The sequence below is a fragment of the Cetorhinus maximus genome, chromosome 8 (assembly GCF_964194155.1).
Source record: "Cetorhinus maximus chromosome 8, sCetMax3.hap1.1, whole genome shotgun sequence".
Taxonomy (NCBI): domain Eukaryota; kingdom Metazoa; phylum Chordata; class Chondrichthyes; order Lamniformes; family Cetorhinidae; genus Cetorhinus; species Cetorhinus maximus.
Genome location: NC_135886.1, coordinates 92583368 through 92597092, shown reverse-complemented (window position 1 = coordinate 92597092; position 13725 = coordinate 92583368). Strand labels below are relative to the sequence as shown.

The 13725-nt window shown below is 39.1% G+C and overlaps 1 protein-coding gene across 7 annotated transcripts in view; it reads right to left on the bottom strand.

Annotated features, from left to right (window-relative positions):
• Positions 1–13725, bottom strand: part of diaph2 (diaphanous-related formin 2) — an 855920-nt gene that overhangs the window by 565857 nt on the left and 276338 nt on the right. For all 7 annotated transcript variants that reach the window (XM_078547238.1, XM_078547236.1, XM_078547234.1 and 4 more), the window contains 3 exons: positions 7356–7466; positions 6152–6270; positions 983–1099 (listed from right to left, as the gene is read on the bottom strand). In XM_078547238.1, the coding sequence (XP_078403364.1) occupies positions 983–1099; positions 6152–6270; positions 7356–7466 (347 nt within the window). The remainder of the gene's footprint in view (positions 1–982; positions 1100–6151; positions 6271–7355; positions 7467–13725) is intronic.

The window sequence follows — 13725 nt, the reverse complement described above, 5'->3', positions numbered from 1 at the left end:
GCAATGCATCTTGTAGATGGTACATACTGCTACTACTATGCGTCGGTGGTAGAGTGTGAATATTTGTGGATATGGTGCCAATCAAGTGGTCTACTTTGTCCTGGATGGTGTCAAGCTTCTCCAGTGTTGTGGGGGCTGCACTCATCCAGGTAAGTGGGAAGCATTCATTTACACTCTTGACTTGTGCCTTGTAGATGGCGGACAGGCTTTGAGAATTCAGAAGGTGAGTTACTCGCCGCAGGATTCCTAGCCTCTGACCTGCTCTTGTAGCCACAGTATTTGTATGGCTAGTCCTGTTCAGTTTTTGGTCAATGGCAAACCCCAGGATGTTGGTAGTGGGGGATTCAGTGATGGTAATGCCATTGAACGTCAAGGGGCGATGGTTAGATTCACTGTTGTTGGAGGTCGTCATTGCCTGACACTTGTGTGGCACGAATGTTACTTGCCACTTGTCAGCCCAAGCCTGGATATTGTCCAGGTCTTGTTGCATTTGGACATGTACCTACACTTGCATGATATTTCATGTAACATATCTTATAGAAAGCTATTTCATAATTACCTCCCTATTAAATGGTAGTCTTTTTTCCATTTCTGGAAGCAGATACACAAAGGAATTGTATTTTGTGTAACAAAAATGCAAGAGAAATAATTTGGCTCCTCAAATTCTCAGATTTAACTTCATAATCCATTTTCTATTCTACATTTACTACAAGTTGATGAAAATTATAACCTTGTTATACTTTTGTGTTGCTTACTTCAATCTGTGTTGAATAAATTAATCATATAATATTCACTTAAGCAAAGTGAACTCAATATATTCAAAAGGCATCTTCTGCAAGAGTAATAATTTGCACTTCAAAAATTGGGCATCTCATCAATTTACTCACATTACTGTTGTAACTATTCTTACTGCCTGGTTCTAGTCGTGACTACTTGATTGGCATTCAAAATAACAAAGACTTTACTCAGAGTGACCTCTCACCTGATATAATAATCATTCCTGATGAGCAGTAGGTGTTGCAGCATTGATAGAAAATAATTCTCTGCAGCAGTGTCCTTCACCATATTAGACAGCAGATGGTAGACTTCATTCATGTCAGTGCAAATGAAGTTAAGAATAAAAAGCTATAAAGTACTAATGACATTTAACATAAATAATAGCATTTATTAATTCCCATTTCCATTGTAAAGCATTTGAAAATGAGCATGACCAATGTCAAATTTATTTCCTATAAAACAGCATAGAATTTCACATTTCAAAGTGTAAAACTTTAGAATATTTTCCAGTACTGATTTCTGTCTGCTCAAACTTCAATATATTGGTACCATTGTGATTTGATCCTGAGAAGGGCTTCCAACCCCATATCTGCTATGTCACCAAGACCACCTATTTTCACCTCCATAACATTGCCCTTCTCCACATCTGCATCAGAACATTTACTGTTGAAACCGTCGACCATGCTTTTGTTACCTCTAAACTCAATAATTCCTATACTCTTCTGACCAGACTAAAACCTAACACCCTCCATAAGTTTGAGCTCAATTAAAACTCTTGCCCGAATCCTAACTCGCACCAAATCCCATCAATCCATGACCCTCACACCTGCTGATATTCATTGGTCTAACAACATTCAACGTAAAAATTCTCATCCGTGTCTTCAAATCCCTCCATGGGATCAGCCCTATCTTTGTAGGTCCTCCAGCCCTACAACTCTGAGATCTCCTCGCTCCTCCAATTCTGGCCTGTTCAGCATTCCCAAGTTAATCGTTCCACCACTGGAAACTGTGCCTCAACTTTGGAATTCATTCCTTAAACCTCCAGGCTGCTCCATCACTCTCTCCTCCTTTAAGACACTTTAAGATGCTCTTTAAAATTCAACTCTTTATCCAGGCTTTTGAGTCACCTGTCCTATATCTCCTTATGTGGTTCATGTGAAATTATGTCGGATAACGCTCCTGTGAAGCAGCTTGGGATGTTTTATTATGGCAAAGGTGTATATAAATGAAAGTTGTGGCAATGCATGCTTTGCAATAAACTATTACAATAAACTTTCTGTAGATAAAATAGAAAAGTTAATAAAGTCAATCATTATTTCACGGGAAGAGATCAGGTTTATTCTCACCCAGTTTGTTTTTAACTTAAATCATAGCAAGCTTATTGTGGTTGAACTGCGAGGTACTTGGACGTATTTAACAGCTGGTTCAAGAGAATTGTTACAATGGAGCAAGAAGAGCTAAAGCATGGAGTTATTGTTATACAAACAATTTATCAACAGGAGCAGAGAAGCAGAGCTTTAAAAAATAAATCACAAGCACATTAATAAATGAATAGTTAGGCAAAAGAAAACTGAACCAAATATTAGATAAAATGTTTGATACAGATTAGAGAAGCTGAACTTGTCATGAATACATCACTTGTAAACCATGACCAAAGACAAGATTTCCTTAGAAAAAATAACATAATCAAATTAATTCTGATCCTGTTGATAATAAATCAACCAGCTGCTTCCACCTGATCTCATATCTTCATTGAGAGTTAGTTTAATATCCATGCCCTCTTAATCTGCAATTGAAAAAAACTTAACAAAAAAATATTCCATTGATCAAACAAACAAACCAGATATCATCGATATTGAGGTAAAAGCCAACCTTTGAAACCACAAAAAATCCCTCCAAAAACAGGGTTTGATTTGTGATGAAGTATGACAATGAACCACCCGTGTGGGTGTGGGTGTGGGTGGTGGCCATTTTGAAATGTCATCAGCATCCAATGCAAAGAATGAGCAGGTTGTTATGAAAGTTTAATAATTTTCATAATATTTTGTTGGTTTATTGTAAAGTAGGTTTATGGGGGTGAGCATAGTTGGTTCTGTCTGTGTGATTTCATTACATTTGGGGTCAGGTAGACTGCAAGCTTGGAATTATCCAAAGAAGCTGGGTGTAGAAATGTGTTTGAATTGCTGATGAGTAAATATGGATGCTGGCTTAGCATAGAGTCATAGAGGTCTACAGCACAGAAAAAGGCCCTTTGGCCCATTGAGTCTGCACCAGTCAAACAAGTACCTAACTATTCTAATCCCATTTTCCAGCACTAGGCCCATAGCCTTGTGTGCCATGGCATTGCAAGTGCACATCCAAATACTTCTTAAATGTTATGAGGGTTTCTGCCTCTACCACCCTTTCAAGCAGTGAGTTCCAGATTCCCACCAACCTCTGGGTGAAAAACTTCTTCCTCACATCCCCTCTAAACCTCCTGCCCCTTACCTTAAATCTATGCCCCCTGGTTATTGATCCCTCCACCAAGGGGAAAAGTTCCTTCCCGTCTACCCTATCTACAGACCTCATAATTTTATACACCTCAATCATGTCCCCCCTCAATCTCCTCTGCTCCAGGGAAAATAACCCCAGTCTATCCAATCTCTCCTCATAACTAAAACTCTCCAGCCCAGGCAATATCCTGGTAAATCTCCTCTGCACTCTCTCTAGTGCAATCACATCCTCCATATAATGCGGATTCCAGAACTGCACGCAATGCTCTAGCTGTGGCCTAACCAGCATTTTATACAGTTCCAGCATAACCTCCCTGTTCTTATATTCTATGCCTCGGCTAATAAAGGCAAATATCCCATATGCCTTCTTCACCACTTTATCTATCTGTCCCACTACCTTAAGGGACTGGTGGAAATGCAACCAAGGTCTCTCTGATCTTTGGTACTTCCCAGAGTCCTACCATTCATTGTGTATTCCTATGCCTTGTTTGTCCTGCCCAAGTGCATCACCTCACATTTATCTGGATTAAATTCTATTTGCCACTGATCAGCCCATCTGACCAGCCTGTCTATAGCCTCCTGAAATCTAAGGCTATCCTCCTCACTATTTACCACCCCACCAATTTTCGTGTCATCCGCGAGCATACTGATCAACCCTCCTACATTTAAGTTTAAATCGTTTATATATACCACAAACAGCAAGGGACCCAACACCGATCCCTGTGGAACCCCATGAGACACAGGCATCCAGTCACAAAAACACCCCTTGACCATCACCTTCTGCTTCCTGCCTCTCAGCCAATTCTGGATCCAATTAGCCAAATTGCCTTGGATCCATGGGCTCTTACCATCGTTATCAGTCTCCCAAGCGGGACCTTATCAAAAGCCTTGCTGAAGTCCGAGTAGACTACGTCAAATGCATTGCCCTCATCTACACACCTGGTCACCTCTTCAAAAAATTCAATTAAATTAGTCAGATGTGACCTCCCCTTAACAAAACCACACTGACTGTCCTTGATTAATCCCTGCCTCTCCAAGTGTAGATTAATTCTGTCCCTCAGAATTGCTTCCAATAGTTTCCCCACCACTGAGGTTAGACTGACTGGCCTGAAGTTCTCTGGTTTATCCCTTCCTCCCTTCTTGAACAACAGTACCACATTGGCTGTTCTCCAGTCCTCTGGCACTGTTCCTATGACCAGAGAGGCATTGAAAATTATTGCTACTGCCCCTGTTATCTCCTCCCTTGCCTCACTGAACAGCCTGGGATACATATCATCCAGGCCTGGAGATTTATCTTCTTTAAGCCTGCCAGACCACTCCTCCATTTCTATGCTAATTTCTTTAATGTAAGCTTGTAAGGTGTGAAGTGAATTTGCATTTTTAGATAAGTGAAGGGATTGTTTGGATTTCAAAGGGATGTTAGTCTGTTTACAACTAGCCAGATAAGCAACACTAAGGCGTGTGTTTATTTTTCCCAAAAGTTACTGACAATATTGGCAACATAAAGTTCTTATGTTATGGGAAAGGTACCATTCCAAATACATTTGGAACAATGGAATTTACATATTAAAGAGAGAGAAAGATATATAAAGGAGAGTGAAAATCTATGTGAGGTGATGGCCATGTAGGATCTAACAGGTGTGTGTGAAACAGCCTTCAAGAAGCCTCTAGACATTTATGCACAAATCTGTTCTGAGAAGTAACTGAAGCTGGAGAAAACCATTTGGAATTCCACTGTCAAGTGGGTACTGTGTTAACTTGCTGGTTTTCTTTTAAATCTAAAACTTATTTTGGATGGTTGCCTTAAAGCGGGTTTGTAACTGGAATTCAGGTTAATTAGGAATTTTAGGAGTTGTTATAGTATTAAGTAACTGTAGTCTTATGTATGTGCTTACAAACTTGTATTTTGCTATTTATTTTTTAAATCTTTAAAACTCTTGGTGGACTCATTACTTCTGTATTCAGTGCACACATTTTCTTGTAATAAATACAAATTGCAAAACTGTTGTGAAAGCGTGACCAGGTTTCCCTTGTGGGTTTAGTCCACCTGACACACATCATCTGTCACGTCATAACAGTGTCTTAAATTCCCATGCATCTTCACAACATAGCACGTATCACCTGCTTGATCCCTTGCGCCAAGTTATAAGATGCAGGTAAGTAAAACATGAATTTGCAGGTGAAAAATTGGGACTGACTACTAATGCGAGTATAGCATGTTGTGGCTGAAAAAGGTGGGGGGCAGACTTATATACCGAGTATATGCAAAAATATGAACTTTGGAGATGGGAAAATGGGTTCATCTTATAGGCCACAATTTATGATGGCTAGAAGTTTTCTGAAATCGATAATGTAGGTTTATGAATTTTCTGTCGTACTCACTCATTTTTACATGTGCAATTAAAAATAATTTATTGAAAGACAAATTATCCAACATAGGCAAACGATAGTCGCCAAAATAATCAAATGAAAAACAAAACACCCAGATTGCATCAGTACATCATGCTGGGCCGAAGAACGACTTTAGGGAATATCTGATGAATCGCTTTGTTCATTAAGTAGCACCTATTATTAAAGAAACACAACAAAGGGAGTACGTTCAACAAAAGATAGGGTTGACAGGTCTATTAATGTAATCACTTTAATTAGATTAAAAATACAAGCATACTTCTTATATTTAAATATGTAATAAAAAGTAATGCTTCTGCATATAATGAGCTTGCAATGAAATAATCTGCAGTGTCATTACTTTAATATGACAGTGCTTTTCTACTATAATTTATTGACAAAACAAATTAGCCCAAGAAACAATAGAAGAAAAACATTGTCATGTTGAAGTAGCCTGAAAAACACAAAAAGAAACAATGATTTGATAAGGATATTCCATCTCAGATCGGATGTCTTCTAGTCGATGTGATACTTCAATGAAGTCTTCTTCTTTGTTTTCATCAAACACTTTTAATTGAATATCTAGTTCTTCATTTTCTTTCTCTTTGAGTATCTAATAAGTTCAAAACGCACCAATATAAAAATTGTATGACACCTGAAGAGCGATCGAAAATGGTAGCTGAAGCAGGTTAAGGCTCAAATTAATGGATATTAGTGAATTATTTGTTTCTGTTCAGAATGCTACATGGCTGCATTTGAATTTCAATAAGCTTCTTATTTCAATCCTTCCATTATTATTTAAGACAAAGAAATGAACTAAATTGGTGCAGTTAAAGCCAAAACAACAGTGCATTAAAGGCTTTCTTTCAAGCACTTTCATTGCAACTTCAAATATAGTAATTTCTCCAGAACCAATATTCATGACTAAGTTATCACTACTTAACCAAGAGCACACATACTAAGAATAAGCAACAACAAGGTGATACTTCCCTTCAGATGGACACCATGCCATGTGGAGAAACTTACTGCATAGGATATGGAATACATTTTTAAGCAATATGAATTATTGACTATGTTAATTCAAAGCTTGATTCTGGACTTGACAGATGTTTCTTTCCCTGCCTTCCCAGCTAATGGGTCTCACCAACAGTCTTCCGCAATTGTCGTTTCTTTTCGTGATATGAAGTAGATTTGATCCAAATCACATGCAAGACTTTCTATACAATGGAAAATGACTTGCACTCAAATAATTGCACAAAGTGCTGTGCCACCTAAAAATTGAAGTCATTACAAGTATTTTTCTCCTTTTCCTGGTTCCCTGTCACCACTACCAAAAATGAATGGAATCTCTGAGATGCATATTGAGTAGGATCACTTAAATAAATGTATATAACCAAGTGATGGTTCATGAATAAATCTGGTTTAAAAAAAGATTTATGATTCCCCGGAAAGCCGTCCCCCAGCCCTTCTGAGAGATTAGACACTTTTACATCAGTATTGCAATCATCGCAAGCCGTGCTGCAGCTTTATAACCCAACTTTTAGTTTTTCAAACATCTTCCATTAGTTTGTCAGCATTTGAAATACATACATACTTCCACATGCTAAAACAAAATGTAAAACTCATTAATGTTATGCAGTTAACAGTAGCAATTCCATGTCAGTTATAAAGTTATAAAAGAATGGACTTTCTTCTTACAGGAAGTATCTTTTTCAAACCACAGCGCAAGAATTCATTTCTCAAGTGTATCCTGAAATCCAAATCATCTGGAGATGTGACCAGGGCATTAATTAACTGCATACAGGCAACCTAAAGGAAAAAAATGATAAACACTCAATGTCAGTTGGAAAACGCAAGTTCAGGCAATGTTACGACTAATACTAAAATCTCTTGATGATGTCAATGGAGTTTATTATTCAGCAAGAGGGTCATGCTTCACTGCTCAGTCCCTCAATTTAATTTTAGATTTTAGATTCAGCTATCATTTAGTTTCCTATGAAAAATCTACTCCTCCCTGTAAAAACAGATAATTCTAGCAGAGAAACCATCAGTGATGGGAATGCAAATCACACCATTACTGCCATTGATCAAAATCTGGACGTAGCAAACAATGATTGTAATTCACAAGCCAGTTTTAACAATATGAAAAAATCTTACTTGTTAAAGGATAAGTCAAGGACAGTGCTATAAATATCACTGTAGTGAACTTTAATGGATATGCACAGTCCAAAGAGTATGCACATAATAATTAATGGCATGGATGTAAATGAACAGCAATTAGTTGTACAGCACTTGAGCAGAAGTAGTAAAAGCTCATTTAATATGGTATTACTTACATATGAATTGTAATAGACCAGCATATCTACAAATTACAAGTAGGAAAAGATTAAAAGGGTGAATGGTGTTTATGGATAGATATGGCAGGGAATACTATAACAGGCCAGAAACACATTAATCAAGCCAAAGACAAAATCATTAAAACTCCTACACAGTCCTGAAGAAATAAATATCTTACCCAACTTTCTGAAAGCTTATTTCCTTCCATAACTCTCTAGTTTCTCTAAATAGTCATGATCTCCTTCATACCTCCTGCAGATTCTGAGGTTGAAGTGCAAAAATTACTGTACCATCACTGGGCCAAGCGCTTTCAGAGGAGACCTCAGATCAAGCATGGTTACAGCTTACAAGTGCACCATCCACCAGTCCAAATGCAATTGTAGGTTCTCATGCGCATACAGAGAAGGTGGCACTGGGTGATGATCATGCACAAGTGTGAAGCAGGAAGTAGCAGAGGCAAATGTGGGAGCCCCCCTTGGAGGATGGAAGACAGACACAGCCCTGTTCAGCTGCACACAGATGTAAGGCCTTGGGAGTGACAGAAAAGGAGATTCTACCTTGAACAGCAGAAACTGATGTGTTCTCACATGTCAGAATTCCCTGAGGCAGAGCAGGGTTATAGGCTGAGAATGCTGGAGTCCATTCAGCTCATGTGTGCCACCCGGGCTTTGAGCTCCTCCATTCAGAGAGTGGCCAACCTCATAGACAGTTATATATAGCACCACATGGAGTGCACACAGGAACTGCTCACTGACGTTAACAGAATGCATGCCACACTCCGTAGACATGACCAGTCAGTGGTGTTGATGGTGTAAAAAGGTTTGGAGGATATATCAGTTGCACTTAAAACGGTGGATGCCTCCAACCATCGGAGCATCAGCCATGGACTGATGCAGTCACCGGGGAGGTAAGGGTGCTGGCCCTCAGAGACGCCAAAATCATCATCGGCTTCTGTGGGCCCGCTGGCAAATGGAGTATCTGTGCAGCAGGACCCAGTGCCAGAGGCTGCCCCTCTTTTCCCACCCCTGTGGGACCCAAAAAATCAGCCCCATATCTTTAACATGAAACATGTTTTTGCAGCTGTCCTTTTAGATTTGTAGAGGCAAAAGCAAAAAAATATTACTGGTGATACAAGTGGATGAACTCAAAGCATTTATATAGCATTCCGCTGCCCACTACTTTAATGCAGACATTATCTATCACTATAAATTAATTATTTAAAACAGCTGAGGAATGGCACACTAACTGCTTAATGTTCAATTTTGATCATCAACAGTAATTTCTAGTCTCATGCCTTTAAAAATATGAGAGGTTATCTGGACTCAGAGCAATCAATATTTATGGCATACAATGCTTCTGTGACAGGCAGGACAGATATCACTTATCGATCAGTCTTGTCTAGTATACTGAGCTTTTCAAACATAACTTCAAAACATAACACCTATTACGTTCCTTATGATTAGTGTTTTGCATCAATGCTATCCAACTTCAATATTTCTATTTTTAAAACATTAGGCAAAGGATCACTATCCTGAAAAATTCCACAAGAATGGTGCTGCATAGAACAAAATAGAACTGAGCTGGGTGGCATTTTCAAACTTCTCCAAAGTTTTTTTGCACAATGATTTATAACACAAGGTCAAGAATTTTGCTCAGTCCATAAAATGCCATTTTAAAAATCATGGCTATGCCAATATATGTAGAAACTTCTAAGAGAATTACTACCACAGCTAGAAACCAGTTCAAAGTGGCACTAATATTTATTTTTCCATAGTGTTTTTGGGTGCCTCTGTCCACAGATTAACAAAAGTGTTCTCTGCCAAAAGCTTTTAAACGGATTGTTTGTAATGATGTTGGGATTGTTCTAACATTAGTACAAATTAGGCTGATGTGTCCCGAAGCAAGAGAGCATGGGATCTGTTTATTCATGTGAAAAACCCAGAAAGGCAACTATATTTTTAAAAATTGTACATCTCAAAATTGTTTTGTTTAGGTAATAGCTTTTGTGGTAATCAGCAACAATACATATTGGCCCAGGTCTTCCAGTCTCTGGGTCATCGGAGACTAGACACATGACCCAAGATTCAAGTTGGGACCCTAAAGAAGTCCCAATGTGCTGACCTCTGTGGGAATTGCCCGGAAGTTTTAACTTCTGACAGGCAATTCCCTTGCTCCCCCAGACCCTCTGCATCTGTCTTGAACTCTGAGCTAGAGCTGACTACCCCTCCCGACCCACTTAGCTCAACCCCTAACCACCCTACCCATTCACTCATTTATCCACTCACCCATTCACTCATTTATCCACTCACCCATTCACTCATTTATCCACTCACCCATTCACTAACATTCACACTGGACCTTTAAACTTACCATGCAGCAGCTGGTGCTGTAAAATGGTGGTTTGTCCCTGCCGCTACAGTGCTGCGATTAAGTTCTCCAAGGGATGTTGCACTCCACATTTCTGGAGAAGACAGGCCTGGAAGACCCGACAGGAAATGCGGAGCGGCATCTAGGCATGGAAAAGCTCATGAGGAGCTAAATAAATCTCTACAGTCACCAGCTCAGCACAATTTACAGGAAAAATTGTTCTGACCTTTTCATTGATGCTACTGCTTTGTTCATGATAGTTAGGCTTCTACAAAAGCATCTTAAACATGACATTTTCTAGAAAAGGGCTGGTATATGGTACATTCTGTTTTATTATGTCCACAGTGATTTGTCTCATTTATTATGTTGTATGTGATACATTTAGCAAAACAGAAATTAAAATACACACATAGTAATAGTTTAAATTTAACTGAAAAATGTCCTCGTGTACAAGTAAAAAAGTGAATATGTTCTTCAATTTTCTCTTCTAGTTAACTGAAGGAAGTATATCATGCTGTAGTTTGGTTGAGTATGCATTGAAAGTCACTGGTAGCTTAGACCAAACATTAATTCAGGTAAGCCCAGATGATGAGCTTCAGCAAGCCATTTCATCATGGGAATGGGAGCTTCATATCTGAGTTGCGCCGTGTCCTCAACTGATGTATACACATGCACTTACCATCGGCAAATAGTGGCCAGTTACTGCAATGGAAGCCTCATTTTTTCTCCCTCTCTTTCTAGCCTAGAAGCACAGGTACCATTTGTAGTTGCTGATACATCTGACAGATTAGATCAGCTCACTCAGTATAAACTGGTCAAAATCAGGACCTTACTGATTTGTATGCTCAGTTGTTATAGTCGGCTGTCTCCTGATTCATCAGTTTCTGCCATGGGCTTTTGTGCGCCTGAGCAGACCGATTCTCAACCCACATAACTTTCAGCACATGGGGCAGGACATCCAGCTAGATAGAGGAGTCCAGAGTGTAGGATTTGCTTCCTTTTCTTTCCCTCTCTGCCTCATCATAAAGACATTGTGACTCAAAGCGTGATGGATAAGTTGTCGCCATTCTGAATGATTAGTACTAAGTCTCAAATGGCCAATATTCCAGGAGAGGACAAAGAAAACGCTTCAAAGACTCTCTGAAGCTCTCCTTAAAGCGCAGCAGCACTGACATTAATGACTGGGAGAAATTTGCTACCAATCATTCAGAATGATTCAGTACCGCACAGAAATTGCATAGACATATTCAACCAATAGTTCACATTGTAAGAATCTATCAGTAAATAAATCCAATAAGACCTCAGTTTAATATAATTATTTTTACTGCCAGTGCAAAAGATAAAAATTTCTCCCAAGGACTCTAATTGGGTCACATTATTCCCTGTTGTGTCCTACTCTCAAATCTATCTTCAACCAACTTCAGGGCAAACTCCCCATAAATATTCACTCTGGTGAATGAGTCCACCACTTTTAATAATGAGGCTTGCCTGCATATATTATTTCTAAGGAGGTCTTGTGGCGCAAAGGGTAGCATCCCTGCCTCTGAGTCAGAAGCTCCGGATTCAAGTCCCACTCTGGGGGTTGATGGCCAAGGAAGATGTGTTCATTAAGTAGCCTAACAGTGTGAGTATCAAACTTGTAAATCCTTCCAACATATGCCACTGGCAAATGATAAGAGCTGGAGAGTTTTGCTGAGAGCCATGTGAAGGAAAGAAAATTGGAACCTCTATCGTCACTATTCATAGCTCTGGACTACAACATGCAAGTAAAAGTGTATGTTGTCACAGCGACTCTAGCTCCTTGGGGAGCTGGTTGGTTCAGCCTGTGCGGAGCAGACTGCTGCCAATAACATGGGGTTTGCTCCCTGTTCCGGCTGGGGTTCTCACCCTTAAAATCCATGTTTTGTATGTCTTGTGTGTGTGTGTGTGTGTTTATGTATAAGGGTTAATTAAGAAAGGGTAGAGTTTAAGTTATAAAGTTAAAAGTTGGCAGTTCATATTTCTTTCTGTTGCCACTGGTTAAAGACAATTTGTGTAATAAAGTTATTTACTTGTTAAGTTTACAAACCTGGTGCTTGTATTCTGTTAACCTAAATTAAAGAGTTAGGTAGAATTGGGGCAAGCTGGTGGTCTAATCAAACTTTGCACATTTGTCTCGGCTCGGGGAGCAGTGGGGCTTGATATTACAGTGCACTATCCCCAGTGAGTCGTGACAACATGGAACATTTATTTCCACTTTATTCTGCTTCCACAGAACAAATTCAATGATTTTTTTTTAAACTCTTTCACGGGATGTGGGTGTCACTAGCTAGGCCAGTTTTTATTGCCCATCCCTAACTGCCCTTGAAAAGGTGGTGGTGAGCTGCCTTCTTGGTCCACTGCAGTCCATGTGGTGTAGGTACACCCAAAGTGCTATTAGGGAGGGAGTTCCAGGATTTTCACCCAGCAACACGGCTGAAATATCCTATCAGGAAAAGGGAGGAAAATCAATTGCACAGGGTGTGTATGTGAGTGAGTGTGCTGAATGTGTGTGAGTGGGTGTGAAAGATTGAGAATATGTGTTATGTGATACTTGAATGATATGCATTAAAGTCACAGTACTCACTGAGATATGCCAAAAATATTTTCTCCAGTGATATCTGCAGCTAATTGGACTCATGAGGAAGATCTATGTAGCACAACTTAATCATGCCTGCTGCAACTGAAAATTATTTAAACTTCTACACTCATAGGTTAAGTTTTGGGTTTTGCTGTACAAGATGAGGCATTTTTTTCATGTATGCAAAATAGATGAGATGCTAGTCATCACCAGGATCATTGCCAGGTGTGGTAATTTGCACTCTTCCCAAGCACTGAAAAGTGCCTGCAGTAATCTCCAGCTGGTTTAGAACAAAGTTTAATTGAACAACTGTGCATTTTAATTGATTTATTAAAATGGAAACAGGCAAAAAATTGTCAAATAGCTGATACATATTAGTTGGATATATGGGGTCACTGGGGAAAGTCCTGTGTAAAAAAATTATTGCAAATTCCAAAAAGGTATGAATGCACAATCATTAGTTTTTAAAAAATAGAAGCAATGAGCACAGCCAATTTAAAGTGTATTAATTGTTTTCATTAGGCTCTTAAATGTCAATTGTGTTAAACACAACATGCTTTGTTTTCGTCCCTTCTTGTACAGGCAGCTTCCAGCCTTCTACATCAGTTAACCAAACACAACTTTCAAGCAATGACCTTAGCTATCAATCCTCCCATCTAAATGGCTCAAAATAGAAAGCTAGATTACAGATAATATCAAGAGTGAACCAAGGAAAACACTTTAGCGGCATCAGAAGTAAGTGGAATGTTCAAGATCAGAAAGGTC